Source organism: Xenopus laevis, chromosome 1L, assembly GCF_017654675.1.
Source record: "Xenopus laevis strain J_2021 chromosome 1L, Xenopus_laevis_v10.1, whole genome shotgun sequence".
Classification (NCBI taxonomy): Eukaryota; Metazoa; Chordata; class Amphibia; order Anura; family Pipidae; genus Xenopus; species Xenopus laevis.
The window spans coordinates 192,882,891-192,903,297 of record NC_054371.1 but is presented as its reverse complement, the minus strand read 5'-3'; the positions used below and the strand labels follow the sequence as shown (position 1 = coordinate 192,903,297).

At 37.1% G+C, this 20,407-nt stretch overlaps 1 protein-coding gene across 5 annotated transcripts in view; it reads right to left on the bottom strand.

Moving 5' to 3' along the window:
* mctp1.L (multiple C2 domains, transmembrane 1 L homeolog) overlaps nt 1-20,407 on the bottom strand; it is a 373,027-nt gene that overhangs the window by 168,797 nt on the left and 183,823 nt on the right. For all 5 annotated transcript variants that reach the window (XM_041568472.1, XM_041568473.1, XM_018264615.2 and 2 more), the window contains one exon: nt 16,539-16,632. In XM_041568472.1, the coding sequence (XP_041424406.1) occupies nt 16,539-16,632 (94 nt within the window). The remainder of the gene's footprint in view (nt 1-16,538; nt 16,633-20,407) is intronic.

Sequence of the window (20,407 nt, the reverse complement as noted above, 5' to 3'; positions counted from 1 at the left end):
TTTGTTTTTTAGATGGGGACAGTGTCAGTACCAAGATTCCAAGATGGCGGCGCCCAGCGTTGCCACGTGGGCGGTGGCGGCGCTGGCGCAGTGACGATTTAGGGGAGACATATTAAATGGAGATAAGGTAATCAAGAAATTATTCATTTTTAGTATATCTTGGAATATATTAAAAATCTTTCAGTATAGGAAAGGAGAATTCAGCTACTTTAACAAAAGAAAAAGTTTTGCACATTGGTACAATTCAGTGGCATAATGCCCATTCCCTGGGCCCCCTGCCAACCTCAACCTTTAGATCCCCTGCTAGATGTAAAAGGCACGGGAGGGGGCAGCCAAAACAAAAGTCATGGGGGATGGGAATGTGATTTCAAGCCAGCAAAGGGGGGCATGGCTCAAGAGGAATCAGGAATTACACTTCCCTACCAGGCCCACTCTGTCACTGCCCACCCCCAAGGGGTCTGCTCTGTATATATTTTTTTATTTAATATTTAATCCCCATCTGTATTTTTAAATTTTATAAAAAGGTACATCCGTGTATACACAAGTACTGGCAGCACAATATAAACTATGTTATGCATATACAGGTATGGGACTTGTTATCCAGAATGCTTGGGATCTGTAATTTGTAATTCTGTAATTTGTATAGTTATACCTTAAGTCTACTAGAAAATCATGTAAGCATTAAATGAACCAAATAGGTTTTGCTCCCAATAAGAATTAATTATATCTTAGTTCAAGTACAAGGTAATGTTTTATTATTTCAGAGAAAAGGGAATTATTTTTATAAATTTGGATTATTTGGATAAAATGGAGTTTCGATAATTCTGAACTTTCTGGATAATGGGTTTCCAGATAACGGATCCCATACCTGTATATTTACTGTAGATAAGTGTTTGGTAAATAACAAAACATGATGTCTTGAGATTATACTGCAGAGATAACAGTATAAAACACGAGCATCCTACATTTTACAAGGGTGAACTTTAATAGAATAACTGCATCTCTTTAGCATGCTGCCTTAGAATTTCTTCTCATATAAGACACAGGGTTAGTCATAGAAGGTACACAAAGAGGCTATAAAATGCTACTGTACAAATATATATAGGTATATACAGGTATAGGATCTGTTATCCAGAAACCCATTATCCAGAAAGCTCTGAATTACAGTTAGGCTGCCACTCATAGACTCCATTTTATCCATAGACTTATTCTATCCATTTAATCCACATTTATAAAAATAATTCCCTTTTCTCTGTAATAATAAAACTGTACATTATACATGATCCAAACTAAGATTAGTTATTGGGAGTATTTTCTAGTAGACTTAAAGTATGAAGATTAAAATTACGGAAAGATCCATTATCCGGAAAGCCCCAGGTCCCGAGCTTTACATACCTGTATGTGTATATATATATATATATATATATATATATATATATATATATATATATATATATATATATATATATATATATATATATTCCCTTTGGAAGACAAAGCAAAAAAATCTCTTTAAATAAAAACGTTAGCATTAAGAATCAAGTTATCAGGGTCATCATTAATTACAGGGGAGCCAAGCGAACATGCAAAAAAGCAATCATGCATGATAAGATGGAAAATGAAATGATGTCTTGCTGAGAATAGTAAAACAAATCCCTAATTATTTTGAAATATAAAATTGTATAGAAATGACACAGGAGGGTGCAGGACCCTTGGTATTTGAGAGTTAAATTATTTAAGGGAAACAAGGAGAAGGCAGAGTTAGTGTGGACCAAAGAGGAGCCCATATATGGAGCCTTCATTTTAGCAGCCCTGATTCAGTAATTTAAAAAAAAAATGAAAGTGTTTTAAAATAATGAACCCTGCACTGGTAAAACTGATCTGATTTACTACTTGACTTTTCATGGACACTTGCCGATACTAAATGTCTCTGATGCTTGGTACTCCTAACCCAGGATGGTTTTCACTTGAAAGGACATTTTTTCTATGGTTGGCACTTGCTTTAGGTAATATGGACTATGAATTATATATGAGGCCAATGGATCCTCGTGGACTTTATGTTTGGACTTTTTACTGACTTTCTATTGGCCTTTGCACGTGTTTTCTTAACGAATTTGCTATGCACTTGCTGTCACGCCCACTCATAATGTTATGCTAAAGTGCATTTCTTTCCCGTATGCTTAACAAAAGGGTTTTAACCCAAAACATTGCATGCTGCAATACAACTTTAAGCAAGGGCTCACCCCGCCAGTATTATCCTGTGTGCCAGTGATTTCTTTGTGCCACATAAGAGCACAAATAATTGTGTCCAAATTATGGCAAAGTTCAAGCATAATTGCATTACCGTATATACTCGAGTATAAGCCGAGTTTTTCAGCATCCAAAATGTGCTGAAAAAGTCTACCTCGGCTTATACTCGGGTCAGCGGGCAGTAGCCGAGATTGCAGTCACTTTTAATCATTCCTATACCAACAGTTCACTTGGGGAGAGACTGCAATATCCCACAATGCCCTCTGTTGGTTTTATGAAAGAATAACAGTGCGCCCTCTGTTGGTTATATCAAAGAATAACAGTGACTGCAATATCACACAGCGCCATCTGTTGGTTGTATCAAAGAATAACAGTGACTGCAATATCACACAGCGCCATCTGTTGGTTATATCAAAGAATAACAGTAACTGCAATATCACACAGCGCCATCTGTTGGTTGTATCAAAGAATAACAGTGACTGCAATATCACACAGCGCCATCTGTTGGTTATATCAAAGAATAACAGTGACTGCAATATCACACAGCGCCATCTGTTGGTTATATCAAAGAATAACAGTAACTGCAATATCACACAGCACCATCTGTTGGTTGTATCAAAGAATAACAGTGACTGCAATATCACACAGCGCCATCTGTTGGTTATATCAAAGAATAAAAGTAACTGCAATATCACACAGCGCCATCTGTTGGTTGAATAAAGGATTAACAGTGATGGCAATATCACACAGCGCCATCTGTTGGTTATACGAAAGATCAGTGATGGTTTTATGACACACAGCACTCTCTGCACAATTCTCTGTCACCATCAACTTTGCAAAGAAGTCCGGTCGATCGCTGGGGGAGTCTCTTTGGCAGAAGGTGCGCTGCTGGGAGACAGGGCTGTAGTTGTGTCTAGGCTTATACTAGAGTCAATAAGTTTTCCCAGTTTTCGTAGGTAAAATAAGGTACCTCGGCTTATACTCGGATCGGCTTATACTCGAGTATATACGGTACTATGGCTAAATTGTCTGCAATTGCATCAGGTGCAAAGCCCCCTTGTGACTGCAACAAAGCTGAACTTTTGACACTGCATTCTGGGGAAAAGGGCAGTTGCCCTCACAATTGTACTTATCTCACTGCATTTGCTACACAGCAGCTTATTTCTATAAACAATAGTAACGTTTCTGAAGCAAACAAAGCAGTTTTACCAGTGCAGGGCAACTCTGCATTATATTTTTTATTACTTTAAAACACTTGTATTGTTTGATGTTACTGTTCCTTTAAGTGTGAGAGCAGAAATAGCATGTAGGCTTTAAAGTTACAGCATTGGAAAACCCCATTTTATTGTAACTTTTTGGCTTACATTATTAAGGGGGTTTATCTATTGATCTAATTATCTGCATCTCAAGAAATATATAGTAGTTTAATTTTCACTCATCAAATCTGAGCTGCTTAATATCCAATATTCGTGTATACAGCATAATATAGGGCACATTATTCGATGTATGTAACACATTTAATTCTGTACCGAATCAAAAAGAGTGCTGGCTTAGCTAGTCAAGAGCTTAAGAGTATTATATGACACGCACACACACACACTAAAAATGGTTACCATTATATTCGACTGCAAAATTTCATACTTTCCTCCAAAACCGTTGATGATGAACCATCAATTATTAAAAAAAAAAAAAAAAAAAGGAAGATGGAAGTGTGCCGTCTGCAATTTTTTTCTGGGCACTTTGAAATACTAGCTCTTGACAATAATAGCAACATCTTTTATTTCTGTGCAGTTTACCATCTGTTTGATTGGTATACAAGAAGCAAGCCCTGCTGTGTTTATTGACTCCTTGATGGGTAATTTAAAAGTAAAGTGCAGCAGTGCTTAGTACATCTGTAGGGGAGTATTGCTGTGGTAACACCACATTAATGCCAAATCACAAAAGTAAATCATGCCCTCATGGCCTCAGAAAACTGCTAGCCTGCTGCATGCAATTTGACATTAGCAGCTACTCGGCGTGTGAGCTGTCGTTCTACTCAAGGCAAGGGATATGAAAGTTATTGAAATCTGCAACTTGCTTCCATTAAGATAATATCTAACACACTATGCAATTGTATTTTGTCAGTTGTTCAATATGTTACTGATGCAATTTGCTGAGCGCGTTGGGACGCACGATCGATTATACATCTCTGTTTGCAGAAAGTTTGAACCCTTTTGATTTGTGGTGGTGGGGGGGAGATACGGAAATGAAATGGTTTTTTTTTATAAAGCAGGGATTGCAGGGGGTGGCCGTGAATAAAACAAAACGAATATCAAATTGGAAATCTGTGTGACTGCTAAGCCTCTGCTCATTTATTTTGTTTTGTGAAATGCCGTTGTCAGTAAGGAGCTATTTAACTCTTATATTGTTGTTGGTAGTGAGGAATGCCTAGCCTCTCCAACATTGAAATCAACCTCTAAGGAGCTTATTTACTAAGATAGGTGAATGGAATGAATTCCTTAAAGCGCACCTGTCACCCAGATATAAAAAGCTGTATTATTAAAGTCCTTTTCAAATTAAACATGGAATTAAATTTTTTTTTATTAAAACATTCATAGCTGTTGTCAATTCATTTAAAAATCTCAGCTGTCAATCAAATATTACCTGTTTCTCCTCTTTGCCTTATGCTGGCCATAGACGCAAAGATCCGATCGTACCAATTAACGTACGATTGGACTTTCCCATCTCCCGACCCTCCACTAACCATTCAGATCAAAGTCTTACCATTCTGATCAAATAAAGTAGTAAAAGAACAGATCAGCCAATGTTCTGCCCCTGACAGCAATCGTACGATAGTTATGTCTGACAAAGCTAGTGACAGTCTCCCACTGAAATCGTACGATCAGCAATACATGCAGAGATATTATCGGCAGCCGACAGAAATTTTCTAACCTGTCCGTTCGACCAAACAACCGATCTCCGCCGGACAAAAATGTCGGGACTCTCCACACATGGTCGAAAATCGTACGAATCCATGATTCGTACGATCGGATCGTTCCGTCTATGGCCAGCTTTAGGCATAGAGGCGGGGCAGACAACTACTTTCACTTTCCATTCAGCACTTACTAGATGTCACTGCTCTCCCCACATTCCCCCGTTCTCTTTACCATTTAATTGTGTAGCCAGGGCATGGGGATGGACATCATGTCCCCCATTCTGGTGCACAAACAAGAATTTGAGATGATGCAAGGCTTGTCTTAATAACAGTGTCCACAAAATGGCTCCTGCCTGCTTGCTATAATTATGAATTCTCAGACCAAAGGAAACAAGATTAAAATAATTTATATAGTGTAATTCACGTTTATTTTGCTTGAGTAACATGATATAATAGGATTTGGATCATTTTTTCACGTGCAAGGTCCCCTTTAAATGCAGTTACAGCAAGCAATTAGGGCTTTGCTTCAATTTAACTTTCCAATTTGTAGTATAAAGTACAAAATGATTTCCCTTTGTTTTCCAAAGTTGCCTCACAAGGAAACTTGCGGCGACTTTGGAAAGCCGAATCGATCCAAGTACCATCCTGCCAGCAATTTAAATTCTAGCCAGCAGGAAGGTTAGTCGCCTGAAGAAGAGGAGATTTGTCACTGGTTAACTAATCTCACCTCGAAAAGCAGCGTGTGCCACCACCCTCATGGTCCCAACTGAGGTTTATCCAGGCGAAAAAGTTCAAGTTTACAAACACAATATAATTTACTCTGCTGTGCTCTTAATCAAGGGAGATGAATCTAGTTGAAAAGGCAGGCAAAACAGTTTTCCAGCCATTTTCTTCCAGTAATTAGAGGCAGGGTTACCATTTATCCCTGTGTTTTTTCACTTTCATGATTCAGATATGTTAAAAGTGTAAGTATGGCAGGTGTTTTGCTTGAAATATTGCATAAATGACCCAAAAAAAGGATCAAGGGTCTCCTATTTTCAGCTGTACTGCAAAGGCTTAATACAAACATTATCCTAATTAATCGTCTCCCAGCATGTCTCTATCCTTTCTTACTAATTGCACCCTTGTGCTCTTTATCATTAAAGCTCTCACAATCTTTACCAAGATGAACATAGTTATCTAGATGTTGTAGACCTTTCTAATGTCCTGCTGGATTTCCAACTCTAATTACCTAACAAACGTCACTTTCAGTATCACCAGTATCGTCTGTCAAGCCTCAGTTATTAAAACATCCACGCTGACACATTTACAGTAGAGGCTTTTGTGACCAGTTCTTTCTCAGAAAAGGCACAGGGAGCAAACACTACAAAACCATTACAATTTCCTTCAACATTAAGAACTGGGATTCAAACAAATGGTGAACGAAATGTTTTTTTTTTAATTTTATTTCAGAGTTCTAAAAAAAACTGCATAAACCCTTTCTCAGGAAAAATTAGTATAGAGTGCATGTGCTAATGGCTGATCCATCAGAACACGTGTTCGATGTAGTGTCAATGGAGAATATGCTACTGATAATACTTTAGTTTATACATATTGCATTTTTAAAAACTCTGATGGCAAAAAAAAAATACATTTATAAAGACACCAGAAAGAAGTCCAAAAGCACTAAGGGGTATAAGAGTGTGTCCCTTAGTGCTCATGCAGATATCACTGGGACTGCTGGCTGAGTTGTCAAAATCTGGACTGTCCAGCAAATAACCTGACAATTGGGAGGTACATATGGCGAGCCCACACAGGAGCTCTGATACATAATATAATGGGTAGCAGGTTAGAGGGAAGTCTTTTAGGTGAGCACACTGGAGCTTGATTCTGTGGGGAGGGAGGTCCAGGTGCAAATCCTGCTCCCAGGCCCTCCCTCTAGTAGTTACACCACTGTCTGAATGGCACACAAATTAGGGGCAAGTAGCGCTTTATTCATAAGAGCTGCCACAAGTATCTGCACTCCAAAATATGGCAGATTGCACCATGATAAACATTCTTAATTTATCTTTGTTTGGACACAGCTCTATCAACCTTCCAAATAAGAAACTATTTTACAAGGAAATAAAATGGCACTATTATAAACAACACATAAGGGGTCATTTACATTCAGTTGCATACCAGGCGGTAGCTTGAGGGTAAATAGGTAGGGATGCACCGAATCCAGGATTCGGCCTTTTTCAGCAGGATTCGGATTCGGCCAAATCCTTGTGCCTAGCCGAACCGGATCTGAATCCTAATTTTCATATGCAAATTGTGGACAGGGCGGGATTTCACTTGACTTTTTGTCACAAAACAAGGAAGTAAACCAATTTTTTTCAACTTTTTCCTTTCCCAACCCTAATTTGCATATGCAAATTAGAATTCGGATTCGGTTCGGTATTCAGCCCAATCTTCCAAAAAGGATTCTGGGAATTCGGCCGAATCCAAAATAGTGGATTCGGTGCATCCCTAGAAAGAGGTGCAATACACTTGCATCTAAAGAATCAAGTTCGGGCGCCGCTCTTGCACTGAACATTGTTAATAACATCAACTGAAACTTTTAATGCAATGGTGTCCAAATTATGGCAAAGTTCAAGCATAATTGCATTACTATGGCCACATTGTCTGCTATTGCATCAGGCACAAAGCCCCCTTTTGACTCCAACAATTCTGACATTTTGGTACTGCATTCTGGGGAAAAAAAAGACAGGCCAGTTGCCCTCAAAATTGCACTTATCTTTTGCATTTGTGGATGTAAATGACCCCTGCAGTATGCTGAGAAAATCATGAATATCTTACACATTGCCTAAAGTAGCAAATTGCTGCATATCATGAAAATAATTTCCTATGTCAAAAAATGCTATTAAGCACTCCACAGATTTGATAATTTTATATACTGGGCAACGGGTGCAACATTTTACCAAGTAAGATCTTGCTTTGAATTAGCTCACATACCTATGCTGCATATTCATCTAGTTAAATCCTCTGCTTCTTATGGTACAATAATGTACAGAATATAATATTTTAGTCTTCCAAACAGAAAGTTTACTCTTATTGCAACTTGCGTCACACTGTTTAACCTCAACTGGATACTATAATAAAAGATAATTAAAATGCAGAGGAAGAACATGCAAGTTACAACTCTACCAGGAAATGTAATGTAATTGATGCATTAAGGCATTAGAATAGTAAAGCATAGGAACAAATGAAAAGGACGGCTACAGAGGATGGTACATGGAAATTCAGAAACTCCATATAATGTTCTACCCTTTGAGACTGGCACAGGAGTTTGTCTGCCCCTCTAGCAGAGACTGGCTGGACTATGTGAATTATTCAGCAAAGGTTGGATTTATTCCTGATGGACCCAGGGGACTGCAATTAACAAGCTGTCTAGGTTGGCTCTAGCCCTTATAAAGCTTGATTATCAGGTATATAGAACAGACCTATGGGCTCAGCCAGGGGTAGCCGGGGCAATGCCCTGCTGTCCTATAGACTACAATGCAGCACATAAGGGACAAAAAGCACTAGATTGGGTCAGATCAGAAATTGATAGAAATTATTTCACTGGTGTAAGATTTGCAGCAGGTTTATTACAAATATTAAGAAGAAGAAGAAATGCTTACAAAGTGCTGTCCATGGTGCTATAGACTAATATATTAACTGAGACACCCAGTTACTGAGCATTTTATCTAACTACACTGGAACCATGGCTCCTATAGTGGATTTCTGTAAACAAGAAAGAAATATTGAAACACTAAGGTGCCGTGCTCTATAGTTCAGGTAGTTAAAGTTGTACACCACAATAAGGATCAGAAAGCTTTGAATTAAGGGAAATCCATCTTTCATTGAGTCAATTTAAAAAAAATAATTCTAATTTTTAATTGTGATTTCCATTTTCTCTTTAATAATAAAATAGTATGTAACGCTAATCTGGGCTATCCAGACCACAGATAGTTAATGTCCAGCTAGAGGGTAATGAGCATGGGTTACATTTGCATTCACTAAGTGGAGTGCAACTACAACACACAGGCTACCGTATATAAAAAATAAATTGATTGGACGCCAGGAGGTTCTTTTGGTGAAATAATAGATGGGATTTATCAGTCAGAGACAATATCTGCAGGTTTACTCACGTATGAGAGATGAGGAAATAGCAGGTGATATCACAGAGGACAGATCACAGGATACAACAGATGATACAACAGATGATTGTATCGATAGTCAAGTGTACATCAATTCCCAGAAGACAGATATACATTTGTGGGGATCGGGATCCTCAGTTAAGTAGTTAGGGAGATGAAGTCTAAAGCCTAATACCCTATCCACTGCACTTAAGGCAAACAAAGAAGCCTTTGGGAAGCTACTCCCTGCTACTATCCTTGATGGAGTGACAACTGCTTGTGCTGCTTAATGCTCTCTGTCTTACTCTCCTAGAGAGTCTATTACAGAACTGCCCTAGGATAGCTATTCCTCGTTTACAGGGTTGCCTGGTCCCTGACTTAATCACCAAAGGTCCAGGTCCTTTTGGGGCAATGGCTTAACTGGGGCCTTGGTGATCCCAGGAACACGTAGCTTCAAGGACACCAGGAGCCAAAGAGGAAGAGGCCACTCTTTTCCAACACTATATGGGAGTGTTACAGGAAGTGGTCATTACACCTTTGCCAAATAACTAGTGGTGTACTAAAAGAAATGTTACAGGGCTTATACCCAATAACAAAGGAGTACAGAAGGAAGGTAGGGATTTAACTCTATAGGGGCATAGCAATCCTATAGGTCCCTACAAGTACTTGATGGTTACTAAGCTGCCTGAATCCATACTGGAGGCAGAACAATCCTACTGGTGTTATTTAACATGTTTTTAATGATTTGTAATAGATTTTAAGGTATGGTGATCCAAACTACGTAAACAAACCCTTATGTGGAAAACCCCAGGTTTTAAGCATTCTGTATAATAGATTTTACAACTTTATATAATAACTTGTTCTCTTTTCATCCACTACTCTACATGGTATATCACTATGAGTGGGACACTCAGTTACCTAATAAAAATGATAACTGACAAACTGAGAGAAGGATTAATGAGTGAGAGTCCACAGTCAGTTTCTGGAAGTGCCACTGATCTCAATAAAAAGGGCTGTAAATAACATAGTTTGTCTCTGGTGCTACAATGAAAAGATTCATGAATAACCCTGATAAAGGTTACCTTGAGGGAGCAAAATATTGATTGAAATCTTTTTTTTTATTATTTTCTAACCTTTTACTGAATAAAGTCCCATGAATGTTCAATTCATGTTATATTTTAAATTATCTATCTATCTATCCATCTATCCTAGGAAAGGTATTGCGTTTTTGGGCACTTTGGTTTGTCAGTTTTAATATTGCAATAAAAAAATGTTCAGGTCAGGGTTCTTCAAGTTTTTGGCAGAAGTTTTGCACAAGGTTTTGGCAGATAACACTGTTTTTAATATATGTAAGATATAACTGTATGGAATATAATTGAAATAGCTTGTAAAAATACAATGAATGCTAATAATTTGTCTCACTTATTTGTCTACCAAGTGAAATATGAAAGATTGCATGATTTTATAAAAAAATATTTCATTAAATTGGCTATCCAGCTAAAGGATATTGTCAGATAATTGTTATTGTGTTTATGCTATTGAAACAAATGGCAGATAAACTTTGAATATCTATCCAAAATTCTCATTTAATTCTTATTTAATTATACAAAATCTGTGTAAAGATAGGAAAGGGTTAACCTGAATGAAGAGGGGGAAAATGAAATGAGGTAGGTATTAAAAGATAAGCCTCTGAATTTGTCAGTATGTTCTTCAACACCAGTTGATATTTCCAGTAGCTAAAGAAATGCCAGTCTTACTTCTATAATATAACGTTCCCCCTTTTATCAGGCATAATATATTCATGGAAGACAAAAAAATGGCACTGTGGGTGGAAGTGCTAGTTATATCTAGAACTACTTGTGCACATAGTCCTGAACATTTCTTACAGCGCATTAATGTGCAGGAAGGAAGAGCAAGAGACAAGTTTTAACTCCATAGGTTGGTAATTTACAGGTTATTTAATTTAGTTTCTCTTTAAATGTTGCTTTGCTTCTTAAAGGCTTGTTTTATTTGGCATTAATGTTTTTCAATATCTGAGCTGATTCATTGAAACACATATTGTGGAAGAAGGTGCTGCAATTTTAGTGTCTGATGGGCATAAGTAAGAATGATATCTGTCCTGACCTTTGTGTGTTAGATACCTATGTAGTGTTTTATTTATGGTGGGACGACCTATTTATATGGCCATATGTCATTAAATTATGTCTGATATCACACTGCCATCCTGAGCATTTTGTAGGTCACAACCCAACTACTGTTCTAAGTTTGTCTGGCCACCATCAACAGCAGCCACTTCTAAGGTGACAGTAGAGGGCCTAGTCTATCAATTAAGAAGGTACTGGCTTCCCAATAGTACGAAGTGGTGTGGTGAGGCTGGCTGGATGCCACAAAGTAAATCTTATCTCAAGGTATGCTAGGCCAATAATACCCAACTTCACTTACGTTTTTCAACAGGGGGAACAAAGAAATGTCTCGGGAGTCTGGTAAAAAGAGGTCAATATTTGAATGTATGGGAAGTCAAATATATGCACAAGATACTGAAATTGAAATGAGCGATGAAGTAACCATGAAAGTCCTTATTGTAATGTTTATTGTTGTATTGTTTAAAATGCAAAATAAAAACCTTGTGCTATGACATTAAACTGAACTTATTGATATTAGGTTGCCATTTGTTCTTATAAATCCATGAGGACTTATGAACACATTTCAGGCTAAAACCTATGTCCTTAAGGCCAATAGATCACAATTCCAATATCAATTTTCCTTTTGTTTTAGATAAACAGGGGAAAACCGTGCACCCATGAGGCATAAATCTAACCATAGGTTTTGTGTATAAATTAAAAAAAGTACCTATGCAGGCAGATTTGATTTTTTTCTATTTATTTTAAACTGGTTTGGTTTAATAATAATGCAGTTATCAAGGTAAAGTCCAATACATATTATAGATATTATTATGCTTTGCTAGTTTCTCTTTCCATGTTTCAGAATGTTTTGCTCTTTCCATGTTTCAGAATGTTTAAGGATAGCAATCTCCACTTAAAACATTCAGTATGGAGCTGTGCACCCTGAAGTTCACATTCCCAGTGTCAGATATTCCCAGTATAAGAATTTGATTGGCATTTCCTATGTTTGTGGAACGATTAAATACTGAAAATCTGACCTGCAGTAGCTGAGAAGATGAAAAGCTTTGAAGAAACAGATAAGACAGTGATGTGATGCTGGCAACATGCTCTCGTTAGCACCTACACAGACATACACTCAGTGTGCCACCAGATATGACAATGCCAGGGATGACTAAAATAAAATATGAGTTACAGCTAAAGTGCTCCGGCGTAAAGCAATTCAAAGCAGTCAAGGAAAAGATAAAGGTTTTAGCTTTGTCTATTACACTTTTGAGCAAGACCTCACTTGTATGAGCCGCTAGTGAAGAATTCTATTTTTGTCCATGTCATGATGAACGAATATGGGGTACGCTTCTCTCACTTTCACAGGAAACTAGAGGAATTTATTTTCCATATAGGTAATAAAATATATTTTATTTAAGGCAGCTAAAGTATTCATTGACGAAACATACTCTGATACTTCCATGGGGTAGACGTATGACCACAGCCAAAAAACATGGATCATGTGACGTAGAAAATATGTTTCTATAGAAAAAGATAGGGAACTAATGGTGCTTTGTAAATTACGATGGCAATTCAGTTGCTTTTCCATCCTAGTTGATAATCTGGAATTCTGAAACAGCAAGCAAATGACTTCAATAGAACTCCATCTGTATTAAAAGGGTGGTTAACCTTTAAAGTTAACATTTAGTATGTTAGTTCTAAGAAACTTTTCAATTGGCCTTCATTGCTTAAAATATTAAATTATTTGCCTTTTTCTTCTGACTCTTTCCAGCTTTCAAACGGGGTTTGCTAACCCAATCTAAAAAACAAATACTCTGTAAGGCTACAAATGTATAGTTATTGCTACTTTTTATTACTCAACTTTCTATTCCTATTCATATTCCAGTCTTTTATTCAAATCCATGCATGGTTTCTAGGGTAATTTGGACTCTAGCAATTAGATTGTTAAAATTGCAAACTGGAGAGTTGCTGGAATAAAAAGCTAAATAACTCAAAAACTACAACTAATAAAAATGGTTCCTAATTTGAGAAAAAACTTGAATGGGAAAACCTTGAATCAACAAGTTTGGGGTTAACAACCCGAAAACTCAAATTGATCCAGTTTTGGGCCAAACCCCTCAGAAAAAAAACTCATCATGAAGGCTATTAACATCTTCAAATGGTTCAAGGAGCCTCTGCCATTGAATTCTACATGACCTCGACAAGTTTTAGATGGTGTATTTTTGGATTCAAGCTATTTCCATTGTCAGGGTATAATAAATCTCAAAAAAGTTTTTTGAAGGAACTTGAAAAATGTTAGTTTTTTTAACCGGAAAAATCGATTTTTGACTCAAAAATAACCTCATAAACTCAAAACCGGTTTTTTTTTTTGGAAAACACAACTGAAACCTTAATTAATATGCCCCTAAGAGTCTAAGTTTTATCTTTACAAGACACAAGTGGGATTAATGTAAGGGTAGCAAATAGGTTTTACAATACCATGCATCCCATGGGTAAGGACTAAAGTACAATGTACAAAGTACAAGAAATCAGCCAAATGTCGCACATGTACTGAAGGAAAAACTGCTAGTAATCATAGAATCAAGAGAACTGAATAAAATAATACCTGTAAGGGTCCAGGCAAGATACTTGTATAAAGCATTTCATAGTTATAAAGAAGGCATGACCAATATTGATTTAAATTCAGATTTTAACGTTTTTAAATTTTTCCATTGTCTCCTAAAGAAGTTTGCCAGGTTTTACCTGCTGAATTTTTAAATTCAAGATTTTTTGTATTGATTTTTTTCAATATGAAATTCTCGAATCATGAAAAAAAAGCAATTTTGCATTTTAAGAAATCAGTCTATTAGAGTGATCATACAAAGAGACCACGTTATTATTTGATTTTACTCCTATAACTGAAAAAAACAAGCTCACTGAGTCCTACCAGGGGACAGAAAAGTACCACTGTAACTAATATGCAGAATGAGGAGTGAGTGTCTTATTTTCATTGGTGGTTCTATTCCATTAGGGTAAGTAAACAGATTTTTTACTATATAGTAGCCCATAAGACACCTGCCTGAAAGGAAGAAATATATATTAGGGGATCTTATGCCCCATACTGAAACTATGGATACTGCTTAGTTAAAAAATCTCTTTCCATACTGGAACAAATTGTTAAAATCCTTAATACCCACCTGTCATTTACAGTGGGGATTGAAGACTTGGATGGGTGTTAGAGCTCAGTGCTGCTTCTGAGCTCTAATAAAATATAGAGCAAAATGTATATTCTTTGATAAATGTATTTCTTAAAATGCTTTCATGACAGTTAGGAATATGCTGATAAATGGGAAAAACATCAAACTACTGGGAATTCTTTATGATTTTTTAAGTCCAATATTTGATAAATCTGTCCCATATATAAAGTTCTGCATTTCTATATAAGTATATGTGACAAAGCAATATATGTAAATTAGATGCTAATGAATGCAAGATACATGTGAAATAAATATTTAATATGCCTATGTTTTATGGTATTATAATAAGCATATTTTTAAGCAGATATTTAGTAAGAACACTTTGAGAAAATTGAGGAGTGAGATGATTCAGATAAATGGCTCAATTAATTGAATTGAAGCAGACCCCTTTGCACTGAACCAGAGCTGTGAGCTCTTTATTAAAAGCACTGTTCTGTAGCCCATAACCTTGTTCCTTGACTCCTCTCTAGTTTCCAATTTAAACAAGTCCCCATGCGGCCTGCTCTAAAGGCCTTTGTCTCCCTGTCATTGTTAAAAGAGCTGAAGCATCCTGGAAGTGTGAAATCAGAACTCATGAGCTGAACGGTTCCCCAGGGAATGCTGGACTGCGCAGAAGGTCAAAGTCATGGGCTGGGCGATCTGAAAGTGTCTGATCGCCAGTCTGTGGCACAGCAGGTGGGGGGCAAAGGACCTAGAACTGAACACATCTTAATTAAAGCACATAGACAGCAAAACAGGCTGTTTTTAAGCAGGCTGTCAAACAGGGTGTAAATTTAGCCCTGCTAATGAATCTGCTGTTTTACTATATGCTAATAAGACTGTTCATATAATTGCTGAAAGAGTATCTGTATTACTTTATGTTTTGTTTTATTCTGCTGCATTTAGCTGATTGAGTTGTAAGCCTTAATAATAAAGGCAGCATACGAAGTTGCAGATATACTGCCAAATTCATTCGCTTCTTGTGAAAATAAAATTTGGCAGGGTATTTGAAGCTACATTTGAGAGGTCACATGGATAATTCAAAGTCTTAGCCGAGAAATTGATAAAGTTTACTGACATCAAATCCCAACTTCCCCATAAAGCAGGTCACGTTTTTGCCTAGTGAGGTTGAAATGGATTTTAAAACTTCAATATTGATATTGACAGTAGCCTTATCCAAAGTTCCACCATATTCAGCTACCGCCAGTGAAGGGAAGTAGGCTGTGCATTAAAATGACTTTCCAACCACTATAGGCCTTGTCTAAATAGCCATCCATATTAGACAACCAATGAATTAACATTAGATACCTATATGAAACATTAAACATAGGAGGACCTTCTCATGAACCATAAAGTTCATAGTAGGATCTTTCTTATCTACACTACCTGGGGTGGACAGCTTTTTAAAATTCAAGTCCCATAGGGACCAAGACAGCTAGTCACATAATGGCTACCACTCACAGCATGCATTGGCAGAGGCTTTATTTCAGATGTTAACATTTTCAAATTTTCTGTAAAGCACTGTATTTTGACTTTCTTTAAATAGTGTAAAGAATGTAAAAATACTTATTTAATTTGTCATGATAAAAGCATAAAAGTAAGAAGGTGATTAGTCTGTGAAAGTAAAACCAGTAAAAAGTTCACATGATGATTACAAATTAATTTTGTAGTGGACAGTAGAGTCATTTGTTTGTTTGTCACTTTTATCTAATGCGCATGAAGGCATTCAAACAAGGTCATACAATCAGCAATTAACTGCAGATTATATGAGTGCAGTACTTCACTGATTGGAGAAGAACAAGGAGGCTCCACCAGTCAGCACGCATTGTGAAGCTTTACACATAATGAGATAACACAAGGATATTGTGGCCTTCATATACAAGTTCCTTGCCTGTGACATCAGCTGCCATCAAACCGTCAGCTCTGATGACCTTAACTTGTACGAGACCAACATCTTCAAGATTGGTAAATGATCGCATAAGACTCTGCAAAAACAAAAATGGGAAAAAGGGTTTGACTATAGGGTTTATAGAAAAACGAATAACCAAAAGTATATCATACATGGATAAAACAGAACATTGGGACGCATTTTTTATCACAGAAAAGTACTACAAGTGAACATAAAAATTCACAAAAAAAAAACACAAAAGGTATAGTCAAACAATATTGTACAGTCTTTAAGTGTACATTTTGGAAAGAACCCATTAGAAAGAACATTGTCTGACAAATATATATTATGACACCACTGGCTCTGAAAAGTATATGTGTCAACGTCAAAGCTGTGATTGAAATTCAAAGTTATATACCACACATAAATAATATATAGAAGTTCAAAAGGAGAATCCACAAATATCTGAAGAACTAAGAACAGGATAGACTACTGTCTGGAAGGACTCTGATATCAGTCATGAAAACATGATTACCAAAGAATCCTGAGACTTTTGAGATCTTTTGTCCGAAAAGGTAGATTGCTTGGATCTGGGTGAACAAACAGTTTCTGAATCAGTATCAGGGTGGAATGTTGGATCTTTCATGGGCTGCAAGACAGTTCATTTAGATAAAGAACCATGACCTTGAGACAGATGACTTCAGCACCTCCCTTCTTCGCTGCAACATTTTCTTATTCAGAAGCAGAACAGGAAACTCCATTTGGAATTGCTTGGCCTGTCACCAATTTTATTTATTTTTCAAAATATTCTTTTGAAATTTTTAAATCTATCAGAAATTCTTCTGCTCACTTAAACAGTGTCACTTCCTGCTGTAGGGACCAACTGCTTGTTCCTCCCATAAAAATGCAGTAGGCGCCAGACACGTCTTTCCTGTGACAGCCAAAGCAATTAAAAACAGAAGGGATCGTTTGCTAGGTGATTGGTTTACATGCCATAAAGCACACAGCAGATCTGATTAGTGAATAGGCTGTTCCTAACTCACTAATTTCCAATGAAGATAAATGTATCTGAAGAGCACACATTTGCTAGGGCTTAAATCTAGGAGTCAAGGAGACAACTCCTACAGCTGAGACCATTAGGCCAAATATTGTGCTATTCTCAGCAGCCACCACTTGCAGGAAACCACTTGCTGGATTATTATAGAAATAGACTGCTGCAATCAAAGTATTTTTAAAGATGCCACCATGGTTACAAAACCTGCAAAAACTTTTGGAGCAATGGAGACTAGAAGGAAAATTATACCTTCCCACTGCAAACCTCTGACATGTCCAATGCAGCATAGCTTTAGGGACATGTTGATGTTCAGGGTGCATGTCCCTGGATACATGGCCAAGCTGACTAACAGGGTGCCATGCAACAAAATGCAAAATGAAATAGTTACAAATTTATACCTAAATTTGTATTGGGCTGATTCAAAAGTAACTCTGAGGCCCTTAATTGTGTGTTCTTGTGCTAACGTTTATTGTTGGCTCATAATGTGTTAAGTGTGCCACTGTACCAATGAACATAGTAGCGTTTGCTCATAAAATTATCAATAAAAATGTTATAGATGTATTTTATTAATAAGATGTAAAAGCTGACAGTCTCAGCAGAGTGCGATATTATCTTTATATGTCCCATGTGACTGTTCACTGTTTACAGTAAAGATATGACCTTGGCATGCAAAGATGAGAAATTATTAAACTATGCATAGTCCCCATAGTGTATTTCTATCATATGCCTCTACATGAAATGTATTTATGAGGCCTATTAACTCTCAATATGTGTTTATTTCTCATACTGTGTCTTGTAGGTGGTTAGGAGAACACATTCTTGAAAAAAAGCCTTTAGAATTTACATTTATGGCTTCTAATGGTTTATGCCTCTGAATGTCTATTAGGAGTTACAGAGTGGTAATGATTGCACCACTCACATGATAACATTCGGTTTAAGCTCTTTCATCTTTGCTAATACCCTGCTTTAGTGTTAATGTACTAACCAAAAGCACCCTAATTATATATTATTTTTGGATACTACAAATTACTGCTAAATTATCTGTTAAATTTCATCCTGGATGGATGCTATTCTGAAAAAATCTACATGGGTCAGGGCTCCTGAACCAAAAAAAATGTAAGAACCAACAAAATTGTATGTGTGGAACCAAAAGTCAAGGCTCAGGACAAGACGTGAAAGGTTAATGGGTTGAAAATTTGTTGTTGCTATACCAAAAGGTTAGCAACAGCACTGATTAGGCAAAATACCTAACATTTTCTGTCTGGTAGCTAGTTCTAAGATTCTGCATTTCTTTTACCTCCGTCCAGGAAAGGGTAATTGCTAGAAATCTACTACGTAGATTCAGAGCTAGTAAGTTAACTTGCATTCAACTTGGCACCTGGAATACTCTACCCTAGGTCTTGAGTAGGGTTGTATCTCTTTCACCAATTTATCAGTTGTAGCAAATGCCAGCAGGATCTAACTGGGTACTATCACTGCCTGCAGTCCTACTTCCGAACCAAACCCACCCTCTTCAAGCTAAGACTTGCCATGCTGCAATCTTTGATATTCCACCACTAAGTCTCCCATTCCTGGTGTCATGTGGCAAGAGGATGGTGCAGATATATAAATAAGTGTAGCTGCCAGGTTGAGCCAGGGCCAGAGGGGCACACTGGAATTTACCCCAGTTGCTTGTATGGTCAGTACAACCCTCAATGACAGGCATGATTTTGATCTGCCGTTTGGGTATGTTATAGAAACGAATGGGCTAGAGCCCTAACTTAGGAAACCCTTGGATCCAGTAGACAGTCCATTGAGAAGAAATAAGACTTAGCAGCTTCAGGCAAATGTAAGAATTGTATAAGTGCCCTTTAAATATCAGTGAATCATATCTTCTACAGCTGATAATAGACAGACATTTCATGATACAAATAAGACCTAAGGATAAATGCCCCAGAGCCACGCGCACACACACAGCAACTACAGCAGATAATTGTGGTTATATTTTTCAATTACTTGCTAACTTTCTCCTTGTTTCAGCACTATTTATACAAGGCAGAGTCTCCAGTGCAAATAGATTGTGCTGCCTGGTACAGCAGCTCGCTCATGTTCAGAGGAATGACCTGGATCTGAACCGCTTTGCTGTTCTAAATGCTTTGATGTTTTAGTCTGTAAGTACTCGGGGAGATTGTAGGACAGCACAATCCATTTTTTTTTTTTTTAATAAAAGTCTCTTCTCATTAACTCTATTCTTGCAACACAAAAGTGGCCATTTCAGGCTTTAGAGACTATACACATATACAAATGTTTCACGTATTAAATATTTATCATGGTCTCCCAGCTGAAGATTTGGTGAACTACATCTCATTCATTCATTGGAACCTCTAATCTTTGTATTATTTTTGTACTCACTTTCTGCTTTCTTTAAGATTACATTGTGTTGCATGTTGTTTCCCAGCCAATCACTAATATAGCTCTGCTTGTTAGGATTACATGCTTATGTAAACTAAGGCAGCACAGAACATTTGGAACCTCTTTAGCGCTTGCTGATTTGATCATGTTCAGTGCACTGACTGCATGAAAGAGAGGCTGTTGTATGAAAAGGGTCATAAATATACAATTTCCAGCAATTTACTCTGCAAAGCTTATGCACGTTCATTACTTCCTTAGGTGCCTGTTATTTTGCATTATGTTTGATTCAACTGGGTACAATTTGTTCTTATTTCTCATCTTCAGTGAACTTAACCCCATAAATATTGTCCTTTATACATAATCCCCACATGAATGTTTTTGCTGTAATGACGAATGCAGGAGAATGACGTACAAAAGTCTAGAAAAA